The sequence below is a fragment of the Mesoplodon bidens genome (genome assembly GCF_964165515.1).
Source record: "Mesoplodon bidens genome assembly, chromosome: 5".
Lineage (NCBI taxonomy): Eukaryota > Metazoa > Chordata > Mammalia > Artiodactyla > Ziphiidae > Mesoplodon > Mesoplodon bidens.
Genome location: NC_138161.1, coordinates 68,647,271 through 68,663,556, shown reverse-complemented (window position 1 = coordinate 68,663,556; position 16,286 = coordinate 68,647,271). Strand labels below are relative to the sequence as shown.

The following is a 16,286-nucleotide window of genomic DNA, read 5'->3' as shown; positions in this document are numbered from 1 at the left end:
ACCATTAGAGATAGAATATCATATAAATTGCACAATACTATTTGTACTTTTTTTTTTCAGTCCAGATTTTTTCACTCAGCATGATGTTTTTGTGATTTACCTGTGTTGTTTTGTGTAATTGCCTTTGCATTTGACATTTCCTTCAAGGAATAGATCCCTTTCACACATCTTATTCATCCTTAAAGGCCTATTCAGATGATATCTTTTACTTTCTTCCTTACTTCAAATCCTAACCTGCATAGTACTGTAGTGTTTCATCCTCACAGCAGGTATGCAAGCAAGATCACGAGTGTTGCATTTTTCTAATCAAAATGTGCACCTTGTCCATTAATAATCAATTACCTGTTTATTAAGTCATGTCTTTAAGTCATCTCTTTAGGCATCTTTAATATTTCTTTTGGCGTGTTGACTTGCATGTTTTGCACTTGAGCACCTAATTTTCTGCATCATACCTTGCATAACAGGGAAGGTGGAGATGGGAACAATTTCACCCTTAAAATCAATTATAGGGAATCTTTAAATTGATAACCACTGAACCACAAAAAAGCAACATAAGCTAAAAAATAATTTAGATATTTCTCCCAGAGAAAACACTCTTTTTTTAGAATTTTATTTATTTATTTATTTTTATTTTTGGCTGCACTGTGAGGCTTGTGGGATCTTAGTTCCCCAACCAGGGACTGAACCTGGGGCCTCAGCAGTGAAAGTGCAGAGTCCTAACCACTGGACCGCCAAGGAACTCCCTTTTTTTTTTTTTTGCTTTTTGAGAATTTTAAAAGAAGGAACTAATAGTTCCATTAAAAAAGAAAATACAAGGGGGGTTTCCCTGGTGGTGCAGTGGTTGAGAATCTGCCTGCTAATGCAGGGGACACGGGTTTGAGCCCTGGTCTGGGAGGATCCCACATGCCGCAGAGCAACTAGGCCCGTGAGCCACAACTACTGAGCCTGCGCGTCTGGAGCCTGTGCTCCGCAACAAGAGAGGCCGCGATAGTGAGAGGCCCGCGCACTGCGATGAAGAGTGGCCCCCGCTTGCCACAACTAGAGAAAGCCCTCGCACAGAAACGAAGACCCAACACAGCAAAAATAAATTAATTAATTAAAAAAAAAGAAAATACACAATTTTGTCGATACTTGAGATTATAATTCTGTATAATACACTTCTAAGTTATTTTATTTGGGGAGAAATATGAGGAGAAAGAAAAAATAAATGAAGGGGAAGAGAAAAGAAAAAAGCTAAAAGAAAGACTTAAACGTAGAATATAATATACAGACAGAGACTGACAGGCTCAAAAAGAAAACCAAACACTGAGAAAGACATACTAAAAGAGGGACAGGTGTGCATAACACGCGTCACTTAGATGGTCATGTATTATCTATTATGTGGTAATATTTCCATCTTGTGGCCTTTTAGGGTATTTCCTCTAAAGGGTTTTAAAGTCAAATTATTGCTCATTTATAAGCATAAATGGGAATCACCTCTTGGTATGTACTCTAAAGGTCAATTGAATTAAGCCAAAGACTAGAAACTAGAATTTCCAGAGCTTACATATGGTATCACTTTTTAGCACAGAGGGAAAATGGGATGGAATGCACGAAGCACCCCGTTCACATAGATAATGAGGGACAGTTCACAGAGATAAGGAGCCTATTGCTTCTTGGCCACTTCCTGTGCTAAGTGTAGGGAAGTCCAGGACCAATTGCTTTCTCTAACCTCAGTCATATTTTCTTATCTCCCCTCCATCTCCTCTGGCTCTCACCTCAATTCATCCCCTTCCCCCAAACTTCCTGGTCAGATCAATTCCATTTGACTTCTGTTATCACCATGGTTCTTTCACCATGCATGCCTTTTTTTTGGGGGGAGGTCACGCTGCACAGCTCGCAGGATCATAGTTCCCCAACCAGGAATTGAACCTGGGCCCCAGCAGTGAAAGCGCCAAGTCCTAACCAAGTCCTAACCAGTGGACCACCAGGGAATTCCCATGCATGCCTATTTTTTGACTAGTGAGTGGTTGGTGTAAGGTGGGAGAAAGTAGGAAGCATGCCTTGTGCACAATTGTCCTGAGAGAAGGAAGCAGGTGGTTCCTTACCTACTTATTTACATGATGTTCCATTCAAATTTGATCATTAGGCATGTGACCCAGGCTCATCTAATCAGAGTCTAGAATACCCTGGCCAGAGTCATTTGATTCAAGGCTGGGTTATTGGGTAGGATAATTCTCTGCAAAGGACTCTATGTCATGTTGTCAGGTCAAATCAACTAGATTGCTACTCATTCATTCATTCATTCACTTATTCTACGCATATTCAGGTGTCAGGTGTTCTGGACACAGTGCTGAACAATACAGACATAGTTCCTGCTTGTATGAAGCTCAGAGTATTGCAGAGGAATCAGAGGGAAGAGAGAGCTGAGGAGGTGTGAGAAGGGCTTGGGGTCTCTGTGGAGGTCAGGAGGGAATTGGGTGTTGTGTGCTCATAAGTTACCTGTTGGTTGGTGTTACTTTAAAGGCATATGACTTGATTGATAAATTTTAGGGGGAGAAAAGATCAACAAAAGAAAAAGATTGTGATTGACCTTATTTAGTCAGAAGTTTAGTTGATAAGAATCTATTTTGGTTAACTGAAGAGCTGTGGAAGATTAACTTGGATATACATAAACAGCAAAAGCGAGGAAGAAAGCACGGTCAGCAAGTGTGTGTGGGGTAGTATGATTTGAAAAGACTTCCAGGAGAAAGTGAAGTTTGAAAAAGAGTTAAACGTTCATGGTGGACAATGATAGAGGAGACAAAACTTGATAGCTCTTCAGGTAAAAGTACTGTGCCAAAAACTAATAAGTGCTTGTGGGGAGGTGCCAGGCAGATTGGCTTATAAGAGAACTGAAAGAAGGTGGGGCTGGAATTCCAGGCTGAGATACTTGGATTAGATTGTATAGCTTGTATGAGTGATAGGATTCCATGGAGGTGTTAGTAATGAGAGTGAAGAATTGTTGGTCCATCTCCTGATAGACAGAGACATGGCCAAGAGCTTAAATTCCAGAATGCCCACCCAACCGTCTGGGTTCCTGAGGCTTAAAGGAGACTTACAGCAAGCACACAGGACACTTTGGGCAATGCCCACATGTTGCTCCTCCCCAGAGCTCTGACCCTATTTTGCTATCTGTCTCCTCTCCTGGATGAATTGTGCCAGACCGTGTGTGAGCCAGGAGGACACGAATTTACCTGTCCGAGGGCCAGCTGAGGTGTCTGTGTACTGGCTACTTTTTATTTTGGCCACTTTGCTACTCTTTCCTCCTCCTTTTGGTAAGAGCATTCTGATTGCCCTTTGGGGATCCAACCCCCCTCTTACTCTCAGTCTAAGTAGTTTGGGAGAACTCCACTCCTAGCTTCAGGGATGGACTTGTGATCTTAGGCTGTCTAATCAACGTGGTTTCCGGGACTTTTCCAAGAAATCCTGGGAAGTAAGGAGAGCCTAGCAGTAAGGATTTTATGAGCCTGAAGCTGCTGCAGAGGCTGAAAACTGCTAAGCCCAAGGAAAAGGAACAAAGAGATGAAGATGAGAGCATCTAGTTGTACCTGGGGTATTTCTGAGATTTTTCGGTATTGTGAGCTAATAATGTTCCTTCTTTTGTTTAAGCCAGTTTGGTTTGAATTTTCTATTTCATGCAGCTGAAAGTCCCACCCATGACTATAGCCTAATTCTTGGCTTTTTTTCTCATATGCCCATGCTTTGACCTTGGCCATCTGGATTTTACTTCCTTGTCTGGGAGAGGAGTCTCTGAAGAGCAGAACTGTCAACCTACCTACTGGAAGCCTCTTTTCCCTTCAATCCCACCCTGGGATTTTTCTTTAGGCTTTTTTCCCCCCATAGGCTTTTCAAGAGGGAGAGGAAGAAGGAGAGGGAGACATGGAAGGGAAGAGAGAAAGACACTATTATTTACTAAAAGACTGTCCCTTTATTCCTCTTTCTTAAAACTCCACTCTATAGCATCATGGCTCCTGAAATCTTTTTGGTCTTTGACCTTCTTTAGAGCTCCCTTTCTCTGCCAGGCAGTGTGTGGGGCACAATGCGAGGAAGGAAACTTTCAGTCCCTCGTAAAGATTAGAAACTTTAGCCAACAATGATGCCTGAGTGAGACGTCCCACGCATGAGAAGGGCTAAGAACTTGTAGGTCCTTTTGGCTCATTCTACCAGCCTAGACAGTCACTCCTCATCCCATGAGAATCTCTAAAGTGACTGACATAGGATGTACGTTCTTTGTTTCTTGGCATCTTTTCCCAAGGGTTTGTGGTGGTTGGGTTCTGTATGCAAAGCTGGTTTCATTATCATGTTTTACTCAGTTGATTGATTAATTTGAGGCATATTGAAATCCTACTTAAAATAATCACCACCTGTTTAAGAGTTTGAAAATTTACAAATTGCTTTTACATATATCATCTTATTTCCTCTTCAAAAGAAACTTGGTTGGAAAGTAGGCTGGGTATTAGGGTGATTTTACAGATGAGGAGACTGACTTGAGCAGAGCAGTGTCTTTCCTGAGATGATGCAGCCAGTAAGTGGGGGAGCCATAACTGAAGCTGGAGGCTGAGTCATTCAACCCATATTCAGGGATTCACACCCTCCCCTCACGTCCCACTCCCCATCATGCACTTTCTGATAGCTCAGTCTGGGACTGAGGAAAATACAAAAGGAGCATAAAACACGGTCTTATTGAAAAATCAAGGTACATATGCAAGACATGAACAGCTCCATGGGATATAAGTTGGGCCAGACTTTTATCTTCAGAAGCTCTATGAAATAAAAAAGATTATGATGTCTCTCCTGCATATAATTGAAGAATACAAAACAAGTCTAAAGTGTAGGGATTCCACTTAAGTTCTGATTATTTTTTATGACAACTACTTCAGTGTTTCTTTTTGAAATAACCAATATCCTTTTAAGAAGAGTTTTTTTCTGTGCCCTTGATTTGCTTGTGTCCTAAGCTTAGTTGACTTATGGGGGGGTCCAGCACATTATATTTTGAGTAATATAATGGCAAAAGTGGTGGCTAAACATAGTGACACTAATTTTATGGTTTTATGACACTTGGTATATGGAATATAATAGGTACTCAAGAAATAATTGTTACGTACAAGGGAACAATATATTTAATTTAAGCACTATAAAAACACTCCACTCAGTACTAAATCTGTCCCAGGATATTTAAAAACATTTAGGGACCATACTCCTGATATTTTGAACCACTAGACTAAAGAATAGTTGACCTCAAGGGTTCAAACAGATAATCAAATTAAATTACTATCAATTTTGCAGAAGTCAGTTGCTCAGATGTTTGAAAAGGCAAGTTGAATCCCAGGCTACATCTAGTGACCTCATTTAAATATTGGCTTTTTGAGGTAACCACTTTAATCTGTCTTGCTTGGATCAGTCTAACTCTGCTTTATTACACAGTGAACTGCCATCTAAGTGAAGGATGTACCTGCCAAGCTTCAACCTTCTTGATATCTGCACAGGAACCGTTGGTGAAGAGCCCTCTCCCAGGTATGCAGGTGTATATATCTTGCAGGGCATGAGCAATGGAGTAGACGGCTAAGTAGACATTGTAGGATATCCGTAAATGTGTATAATCCATGTAAGGGGTCTCGACACTACTGATGTTCTCATCCCCTGTACAGAGAGGTTGGAAGGCAGTGGAGCTGTTGCTTATCCTGCCACCACCTTCTTCGTGACCCCTCAGGAAGGTGTCCACGGGTAATGGTCCTTTAGCACCTTCTTGGAGGTGGCAGTTAAATGTTTCTTCCCAAAACTCCTTGGCAAAACCGTTGTGGACAGACTTCCTGGGATGGACTTTCTGCAGGAATTCCCGGAAACCTGGGATCTGCCCAGCCTTCAAAGCGAATCCAATGGTGCCTCCGACCACATGGAAGTATTCAGGCATGGCGATCAAGGAAGAGCTGGCCCAGGCCTCGCTGGCCAGCCAGATCCTACCCGTGATATTTCGCCGGACGATTTCCTTGATGAGGGGTTCCAGGTCTGGGCCACTGGAGAAGACGACGATGACTTTGGCTGTGGAATTCTGTATCACCTCCACCACTTGCTGGATCTCTTCCTCATCAGAGTACTGGGAGATGAGTTCGCTGAAGTCAATGCAGATGTCCCTCTCCTCAGCCTCCTCTCGGAACTTCTCGATGCCTGGCCGACCATAGTCATCATCAGCTGCAATTGTGCCCACCCAGTTCCAGCGGAAGTACTCGATGATGTCAGCCATGGCGGTGGCCTGGTGTTCATCATTGGGGATGGTACGGAGGAAGGACTTGAACTGATTTTTGTTGCTGAGGAGTCTGCTGGAAGAGGCATAGCTGACCTGGAAAGAACACAGAATGAGTGAGTGATTGAGGTGCCAGGTGAGCCTCCAGACTGTGTGGAGGAGGCTTTTTGAACATTCACTGATCTAATATATCAAACGCTGGTCACTGCAGACAGGATGAAGGAGTAAAGACAACCAGAATCTATTCCTCTCCAGTGTGAGCACTCAAGCATCTGTCAGTCTATCAAGGAGCATTCTAATTCCCAGCAGGTGATCCTTCACAGTGCTACCTTCAAAAATGGGTCTGATCATAAAGTCAACCCAACAACAATAGGATCTACTTAACCTTTATGCACTGTTCCAGTTTCTCCTAACTTCCTCTGTGCTGCCTCATGGCTACAATATATCCATGTACGTATCTTCTGCCTGTGGGGTCCAGGTTCTCATTTGAACATTTTAGCTTCCCCTTTACTATAATGAACACTTTGTCCATGACTTACTTCTGGAAAGAATCAGGTTCCCTTTGGGTTATGAACCTAAGGCTCTTTAGAGAAGCCTCTGGGGTTCCCCTTTCTTATTCTGCCTAGTTTCTCTCTTCCAGTCTCCAGCTATTCCCTCTCTCCCCTCCCCTATCTCCCCACCTCCTCCACGCCAGCAGTACTTTAGATAAAAGTACCCTCAATTGCAGTCATTTCTAAGAACTGTTTATTATTTAGGCTCAATTAGCCATTTAGGTTCATTAGGCTCAATTCCCCTTCATCACAATCATGATGATGTACATCATTAAATATAGTCAGAAAAACATCCTTTCCTCTCCTGGCTTCTCAGTGAGTTCAACCACCACCGGCAGCCCTTTCCTCTGTGCAATTTCAGCTGGTGGTTGAGGCCTTTTGACAGGCTTTTGATGTGGGTCTCCAAAACCAAAAGAGGCTGAAAAGGAACTCTGGAGAAGCTGCCTTGATGTGTTTCCACTTTCTAGGACATAGCCAGTACTATATTTGAGCATGGATGTGGGTCACCAAGGGTAGAAACCCTTACCTTTTGTGGTAAAAGATTCTTGCCTGAAGAAGTATCCAAATATCATGTAAAGCATTCGTTAGTGCAGAGCTTCCCAATTTCTTTTCAAGTTGTGGCAAACATAGAAGGTGGGGTGAATGGAGGAGGCTGACCAGCCCTTGTGGGTGTGTTCTGACCACCCTAGACCCCACCCACCATCCCAGACCTGGAGAGGGTCAGTATCTCAGCCTATCTGCAGCACTCCTGTGTGTCTTGGCTCACCAGTTAGGAAGTTCCAAGTCATTGAACCATTTCTTCTGAAGGACAAAGTATTTTTATTTTAATTTAATTTGAGGTTTATTCATATTTCATCCCTGCATTCGTTCAGCATTTTTGCCATTAGCAGTCTTGTCTTTCAACTCTTTTTTTAAAATTTTTGAATTTTATTCATTTTTTATACAGCAGGTTCTTATTAGTTATCCATTTTATGCATATTAGTGTATATATGTCAATCCCAATCTCCCAATTCATCACACCACCACCACCACCCCCTGCCACTTTCCCCCCTTGGTGTCCATACGTTTGTTCTCTATGAAGGACAAAACATTTTTACACTGAATGGAATTTCTTCTTGGTAATGAAGGAACATTTAATATCTCTTGTTCTCCAGTTTTCTAGAGAGATTTAAAACTTCTTAAGAAAACCATGTTGAAGAAATTTGGGGGAATGCCTTTTTAATATTTTTCACTGATTGAAACAATTAGTTTTCAATGTTCAGTGCTTTAAAATGAATTCTTTCTATATATTTCTTCTTATTAATGAATAGTTTCTACATCAAAAACATAAAAGACATTGATACATGAAAGACCTGGTCCAACTTTGTTAATGAGCAGGCATTATTTTTCTGACAAGAGCTTTGATTTTGAGAGTTATAATATGAAAGTGATTTTTTTCCTTTTATTAAAATAAGCTCCTTCTTGCTCTACTGTGACACCTCATGAGGCAGGTAGTTAGATTAAGTAATTGTTGAGATGTAACTGTTTTTAGAGAGCTCTATTTGCAGACCCAAACAACAGGCTTCTTGATCAGGTTTTTGCAAATGAAAAGTCTACCCAGGCCTTTTGTAAATTCATTCATTATTGCTTACTTCTTGATACTCTTTCGAAAAATGGGCCAAAAAGGGTTTTAAAGATATAAAAATTACAAATAACATATCCTCCATGGATATGTTTCTCTTAAAGGATGCATTTATAATATATGTCCACTTTTTAAAAGGCAAGCTATAAAAGTGGGGATAAATACCAATTCATTACCCACTCCCCCCCCAAAAACCCCTTAAAAACACACAAAATTTTTTATTGTAAGAGGGGAGAGTTTCATGAATGATTCAGAAAACTTCTAACCACAACTTGTTCTAGCTGGTCTGCTTGTTCCATCCACTTGGTGGCGTGAGTGGCATAAGAAGTTCAACTGGGGCCTCTGCCTTCATCCAATAGGGCGCGATTCCCAGCTCTGCTGCACATTAGACTCATCAAGGGAGCTTTCAGAACTCCTGAGGCCCAGGCTGCATCTCATATCAGTTAAACCAGGATCTCTGGGGGATGAGTCCCAGGCATCAGTATTTTTAAAGCTCTTGAAGTGATTCCAACATGCAGCCATGACAGAGAACCACTGCTGCAGAACACTTACATTGGTTTGACTGATAATCATTATAATCTTCTCAGCATTTTTATAATTCAAGTTCAACTTAACCTTATATTTCATCCAAACCACAATGAATTAAAACCCTTCCCTTCGTGTTCTTTATTTACTTGATGGCAATTACATCTTATGTCTGTTGGCTGTGACAACCTGCTTTAACTGTGTATTTAAAATACTACTGCGCAATATGCCAAATATAAAGATGCATATTTGCATCTTGCCCAACACATTTACTCTTGTGGGCTTTGTCAGATCGTTCTGGCACAAAGATTATAGAGCCAGGGTTTCCCCATGGGAAACACCTTTAATTCCCTGAAGTAAGGATTCGGGAAATGATGACAAGACTTTTTCAGTTGCCACATGTATAAAAAGGGATAATGGCTATCACCAAGGAAACAGAGACCTCCCAGCATAGAAATGTGAATCTATCAAAGGTATTCTTACAAATTTTAAATACTAGACACTGAAGAAAATAATTTAAGGTGTGATATATAATTAAATTTAAAAATTGATATATGAGATGCAACACAATTGAGCTGATTCTCCCACCCATGGACATTTAGGTTGTTTCCAATTTTTCACTATTATAAAATGATGTCACAGCCCTATAAATATTAATGTGAAAAAAGGTTTGCTCTATAGTGTTAATGGGAAAAAAATCAGGTTATAAGATGGCATTTAGAGTTCACTGTCTTTTTTTGGTGAAAAACATATGCAACTTTGAACAAATGTTTATTAAAGCACTTATTTCAGTGAATTGTTAGTATCTGAAAATGCAGACATCTATTTCCCTGTCCAGGCTGAGTTCCTGCAGGGTGGAAACTGCTTATTCATATACACTCTACAAGTATTTGTTGAATGAAATAGAATAGTTTCCATTTCTAGAATGTGCAAGATAATGATTAAGTTCCGATTTTGTGAGAAAATATGCTCTGATTTCCTCCGAGCTAAACTTTCAACCAGAGGAGAGAGAGGCAGAGACTTTTAAGGGACTAGGATTTGGGGCAGATATTTTGGGTTTGAAAGGTGGGATTTACATCATTTGGTCTCATTTCTTTTAGTAAAGGCAGAAGAACGGCCGTATACTGAAGGAATGGAGTGGAAAATAAATAACTGAACCCTTTGGAAGAAAAGACAAAGTTTTATACAAGTTATGTTTAAAAGAATTTTGGAAGAATTGTGAAGGCCCAGTTGACATTGTTGACTCTGGGGTCTCAAAAATCCCCAGTGGTCATGATACAGATAATTAAAAGATCTTTTGTGCCAAAGTAAAGCCAGAGAAGGGAAAATAGCAAACTGTATGGACACTGGGTGTAGCATCCTCCCAGGCTGCTTTCCTGGCCCCTGCCCACATCACCCCATCTGAGATGGCACGGGTACCTGGGGGATGTAGAAGAGCCCCAGCAGGTTTGCCACCGCTGTGGAGATGCCTGAGCCAGTTGCTCCCACCACCGCGATAGTAGAGGGGATGTGCTCTGAGCAGTTGCAGAACTCATCAAGGTTCAAAGAATCGATTTTGTTCTGGGCCACAAAACTCAGGGTGGCTTCCAGGGCTTTAGAAACAGTGTTGCAAGTGTCGAATATCCTGTATCCCAGTGTCATGTTGGGAAGAAGGGCCGGGCTGCTGTTTATTTCCTCTATGGCAAATATCATAGCTTGTAGCCAGCGAAATCCTCGGAAATTATACCTGGAAGAAAGAAATGGAAGAAAGCAAGAGGCTTTCTGGTCAACTTCTTTAGAGTACAGACTGGGCAAAGCTGGTTTGAACCTGGTTCCATTACTCTGGTTTCATGATGTTGTGTTTTTTGAGACTCAAAATCCTCTCTGTAAAATGGGGATAACACCTACTTCAGAGGGTGGCTGTGAGCATGAGATAATTATGCACAATTCTCAGCATGGTGCCTCACACAGAGTTAGGGACCAATAATAACAAGGACTGTGGTTAGTAATAGAATGAATCATTTGTATCTGCCTTATCCAACAAAGAATTTGAAGTAACTGATATGAGGTACTTTAGTAAAAGTAATACAGAGATTAAAAAAAAAAAAGGACCAGGGAAAATATAAATAGATTAGGATTTGAATACATAAGAAGCTAAAAATAACTTCAGATTTGCAGAGCCACAAATTTAAACTGACATTCCTGGAGGTAGAAGAGGAAAGGAAACGAGTGATATCATCTTCATAAACAAACAAGCAAACAAATATTATGCATAGGAAGGCTGTTCACAAACAGTGGTCACTTCTGGGTGGTAGAATGATGAGTTTTAAAATTGTGTGCTTTTGTCTTTATACTTTCTATTTTAAAAAATGAGCATGCATTGCTTTTCAAAGAACATTATTTTAAATAAAAATCAAGCAAATTAACAAAGAGAAACAGGATCAGTGACATAGTTTTCACTCTTCCAGGACACAGGACATAGTGAGAGCTTGATAAATGTTCTGAATCAGTGTATCAGCGCCCAGAGAAGAAAACCTAACAACTCTGCAGGTTCTCTCTCGTGGGTTTCATGACTTGAACTCAAAGGCAGGGGGAAAGAAATACAAGCTGTTATACTTCATTGTATCAGTTAGGTTCCTAAAAGTCCTGGTCTAACTTTTAATGTGACATTTTCTCTAAGTCATTTTCTTCATGTTTCCTTCATTTTTTTTAAAACCTGCAAAGTTATGAAGATCTATTACTGAATTTTTCATTACCTAAAACGTCTATACTGCTAAACTGATTTTCCTATCTTTCTTTAATACAATTAAAAAATATATATATTATTTCAGAACAAGCTCTTGCTTGATCTCAGGTATGTATGTGGCACCTGCACAACTCTGTCCAGCAAGGGAGCAACAAAAAGGATATTTGTCCACATGGGTTACGTGAAGGATATAAACAGTATCAGTGAAATTCTACACTTAGTTTTTCTGCACTCATAAAAAAAGTGAAAATGTTATCTAATTTGTGAGACCTCATTAGAACACGAGCAGAAATCCAGTTTTGTTGGAATGATTCTAGTTTTCATTTTCATTTTCTAGCTATCAGGAAGACCAAGGGAAAGTGCTGGATCCCTTCTGGAAGTTGCAAATCTCAAGAGAAAGTGCTCTTCTCTCTCAGAAGATGGGTCAAGACTTGAGGTGCAGTAATGGTCTCTGATGTCCAGATTAAGGCAGGTGATATACAGCCCTCTGTGCTCTGCAGAAGTCAGATACTATTTGAAGGAATTGTACCTAGTATTAGATGCCATATTCTAAGAGTCATGATAAATTAGGGAACATCAGAGAGAGGGCATCCAGAATGGTGAGGGTCTGAAAATCATGTCATGAAACAATTATTTAGAAAACTATTTGGCCTGGAAAAGAAATGATTCAAGGGGCATGTTAGCTGTCTTCAAATGGCCGAAGAGAGAGTCCAGTGAGAGAGTTAAGATGGATTCTGTGTTTCTCTATCTACGTAGATGGATTCTGTGTTAGCGGGGGGATTTCAGCTTTCTATAAGAATTCTAATGGGAGTGATTCCAAATGCTACGGGCTGCATTTTGAAGACACCCAGGTCATGCCAGCCATGGCATGAAGTTTCCTTCAGCTTTAAAATCCTTAAAAAAAATAAGAGTGAGGCAGCCAACACTCAGGTATTATGACCACTGCGGCACTTAAGGTCATTAGGAGATTTTACTACTCAGGTTTGCAAAACCTACAATAAATTTCTTTCTAGGTACTTGGTCTTCCATTAAGTAACACAGCCTCCAGGTGAACAATGATGACTCAGTTACCAAGTGACCAAGCATGGCTCCAACAGGCCATGGATTTTTCTATTCAGTATCTTTGACATTTTATTTTTGGAAAAATTTCTTTTAAAAAAATGAGGGGGGGGGAATAGTAAGCTTCAGCATGGTTACCAATCGCCATTTTTGAAAAGAGAGAACCAACTTTGAAAAAAGTATTTCGGGTTTGGTACAGCTTTTCTCCAACCACCAGGAGGAGAAAAGACTCTCCAAGGTGGCTCCTGACCTTACCTGATACATTCCACAGACTCCGGCCTCGACTTTAGATCTTGATCTTTGGCTGCTACTCCAAAATGAATAGGAAAGAGCCCCCCGAGGATAATGTCCCCTTTCTTCTGGGCTCGCTGGTCAGGCCCATAGGCAGAAGTACACCAGGTAAAAGCCAAGAAGATCCAACAGCAGCTATAAAATGCCATAGTTCTGCTTTCTCTCCAGGGGGAGGGACAAGGGTGCTGGTGGTCTGGGGGCCCCTGAGAACTTTCCCCCTTGGTGTGACTTACTCCCTGCGGTGGAGGCACATGTCTACAGAATTAGTAACAGAATGGAACCGTGGTGTTTGAATTTCCACTTCTGCCTTCTCCATTGCAGACTAGTGAGGCAGGTGGTTCCTGAGTCTTCAGAAGCCACATCATGCAGAGACCGCCTGTAGTACTTTCTAAAAACAAAAGAGAAACAAAATGAATTCAACTAAGCCTAAATCCCATGTTGTTATGATGACTGAAACAGAAGTGGCTCAGAATTTCCATTTAGAGAGGCTGAGGGGTAGCAGGTGGGGAGGGCATGGCTTAGCACCTCATTTTTATAGCACCTCACATAAGATACAGAAAATTTCAATTGCCCATATCAGAGAAGGACCATGTTCATTTTAAAGAGGCCAATGATAAGCTAAGGCCTCCACTGATGTTGCCACTGGATTTTAATCCCTTCATTCTTCCGTGTGAATAATGCACAGAATTGGCCTAGTGGTAGCAGTTGCTTGTATTATAATACTATTAATGCTATTTTATTCAGCATATATGTTTGTATGGAAAATACAGAATGAGTCATATTTAAGTTTAAATCTGACTCCAAATCAAACAAAAATGTCAGAGAAGGCCACTTATTTTTATTTATTATTGTACTCCCCCCGCTTTCGGGGCCTCCTCATCCCAGATTTCTGGTTCCATTTATAATATGATACTCCATAAACCTTTGAAGAATAGTTCTTGTAAAGGATGCAGATAAATCAAGGGTTGGATTATGTTCTACCAAACTCTACAGCTGGATCTAGGGAATGGTCCTTCTGCTTCAGCATGATTATCCTAGTAGGAACTCTCTGCTCTTCTCACTCCACACACTATCTCACCCACTCTGTGGGTCAATTACTAATTACCAGTTACATGCCAATGTTGACTAACTATACAGCCTCTCCTGAGGTTTAGGCCCAAGCACTGAACTGTCGACTGGACATCTCCACCTGGATGTCCCACAGGTGCTTCCAACTTGACAGACTCTAAACTCACCTTCCTCCCAACCTTGTTCCTCCTTCACTGTCTTCTTCCTCAGCAAACGACATGCCATCCACAAAGACACAAAATAAGGAATCCTCCTTACCTCCTCCCTCTTCTCATCATCATCCTTCATATTCAAACAACCGCCATGTCCTGTAGACTTTACTTCCTAAATCTCTTTGGAATCCATCCACACCTTCCCATTTCCAAGGCCATCTTAAGTACCCTGGCATTTCTTATTTGGGTTTATGCAACTATTTCCTAACTGGTCTTCCTGCCTTCAGTCTTGTCCCTTTGCAACCCTCCTCTGCAAGTCTTTGGATGCCATGGAACAAGTGGTTTGAAGCACAGGCTCCAGAGTTAAACCTGGCTTTGAATCACAATTCCACTATTTCCTAACATATGACTTTGGGAAAGTCACTTAACCTCTGATCTCAATAAAATAATGCATGGAGAGCCATTAGCACAGTGTAACTAGTAAACTCACAGGAAATGCCAGCTGTAATGAATACCTGTCCAGCCTCACTCTTGCTAGTCTTCCCTTTGAACTCCATACTGCATGCACACTGAATTTCCTTTAGATCCTCAAGTTAGGCCTTTTTAAAAATTCTCAGGCCTCACATATGCTGTTCCACCTCCTTGGTCCCTCTGGAAAACATCTACTTGTCTTTTAGCTTTCAGACGTCCATAACTGTTGGAGCATGGCTTGGTCAACTGTGGGGTCATTGTGTGAATGGAGAAAAGAACTCCTATGGGCCAGATACAACCTTGTACCAAGATGTCCAGCTTGGGGAGTGGAGCACAGGTTGGATTTCTACCCACACTAACCCCTCAGTTGTGCAGTGAGCAACTTTGAGGACTCCTTAAGGAGGCCTGCCCTGGACTCTCAGATTAAGGTAGGTCCACCTGTTATAGTCTTTTATATCTTGGATTTTGGAGTTCCCCTCTTGGAAGATTGATCATACTTTGTTATAATTAGATGCATAAATGTCTGATTCCAGACCCCAAGCTCTTAACCATTGTCATATGCTGCCCCTGCCCCTTAGGAAGGGGGCTCTTTCTCCTACAGCGTTACAAGTAGAGGGTGCTGGGCCCCAAATGGAAGGAGAACCCCAGCAGACACTCAACAGTCGCAGAACTGTCTGAAATAACATCTGAACATCCATGACCATCCTAGTTCTCTGACTCCAGTCCTGCTGTTAGATTTTTGGCTTCATTTCTTGACCTTGATCATATATTCATTCATACATTTAATAAGTACACATGCTAAGGACTGGAAATATAAAGGTACCACACACATCATGTTCTCTGCCCTCAGGAGCTCCCCAGCCAGTGGGCAGAATTTACCTCAACATTCAGAAATGAAAAAAATATATATAGTCACTTTGTTTCCAATGACTAAATTCAACTTTGCTCCCCAGTACTTAGCACAATGTCTGAAATAGTAACTGTTGAATAAATGCTGGTTGAATGCATGCACAAGAAAAGAAAATACTTTGGGAGGAGACAGAAACTAGCATTTATTGAACCAAGCATAGTGTCAGGTCCTTTAAACATCCAATGTATTTTAAACTTTACAGTGGTAAAGAGGGCAATACAAACTCCACTTTTGAGATGGGGGACTGGATTACTCAAGTGAGAAATTCTGGCACTTGAAGTAAGAAGGCCTCAAGAACTCAGAATATTAAGGAGTCCTGTGTGGTGTACTGAATTAGGAAAGGGAACATTATAACTGGCTAGGGGAAGTCACTGAGACCTGTTAGATTTTTCCTGTGAAAGATTAACTACTTGGAGAAGTTTATTAACTTCATTAGTCCATTCAAGAGAAAATTCATGGCAAGAAGTAATAGATGAAGGAGAGATTTCGGGTCAATTTGTAGCAATTAACTCCTCGAGTCTAATGTAGTCTCCAAACCACCCTTTTTAGTACAATTACTAGGGTCTAATTTGCTTTCAAAGCTGAGAATCATTCTAGATCCTCCCTGCCCCTTTCCTCCCATCTCCGATTATGGTGTCTTGTTAATTCTAC

At 41.1% G+C, this 16,286-nt stretch overlaps 1 protein-coding gene across 2 annotated transcripts in view; it reads right to left on the bottom strand.

Annotated features, from left to right (window-relative positions):
- CASR (calcium sensing receptor) overlaps window positions 1–13,228 on the bottom strand; it is a gene marked incomplete at its 3' end in the record, with an annotated part of 29,106 nt that extends 15,878 nt beyond the window's left edge. For both annotated transcript variants that reach the window (XM_081234840.1, XM_081234841.1), the window contains exons 1-3: window positions 12,999–13,228; window positions 10,379–10,685; window positions 5,474–6,358 (exon numbers count right to left, since the gene is read on the bottom strand). In XM_081234840.1, the coding sequence (XP_081090966.1) occupies window positions 5,474–6,358; window positions 10,379–10,685; window positions 12,999–13,183 (1,377 nt within the window). In that variant the 5' untranslated portion in view covers window positions 13,184–13,228. The remainder of the gene's footprint in view (window positions 1–5,473; window positions 6,359–10,378; window positions 10,686–12,998) is intronic.
- Between the last annotated feature and the right edge of the window lie 3,058 nt (window positions 13,229–16,286).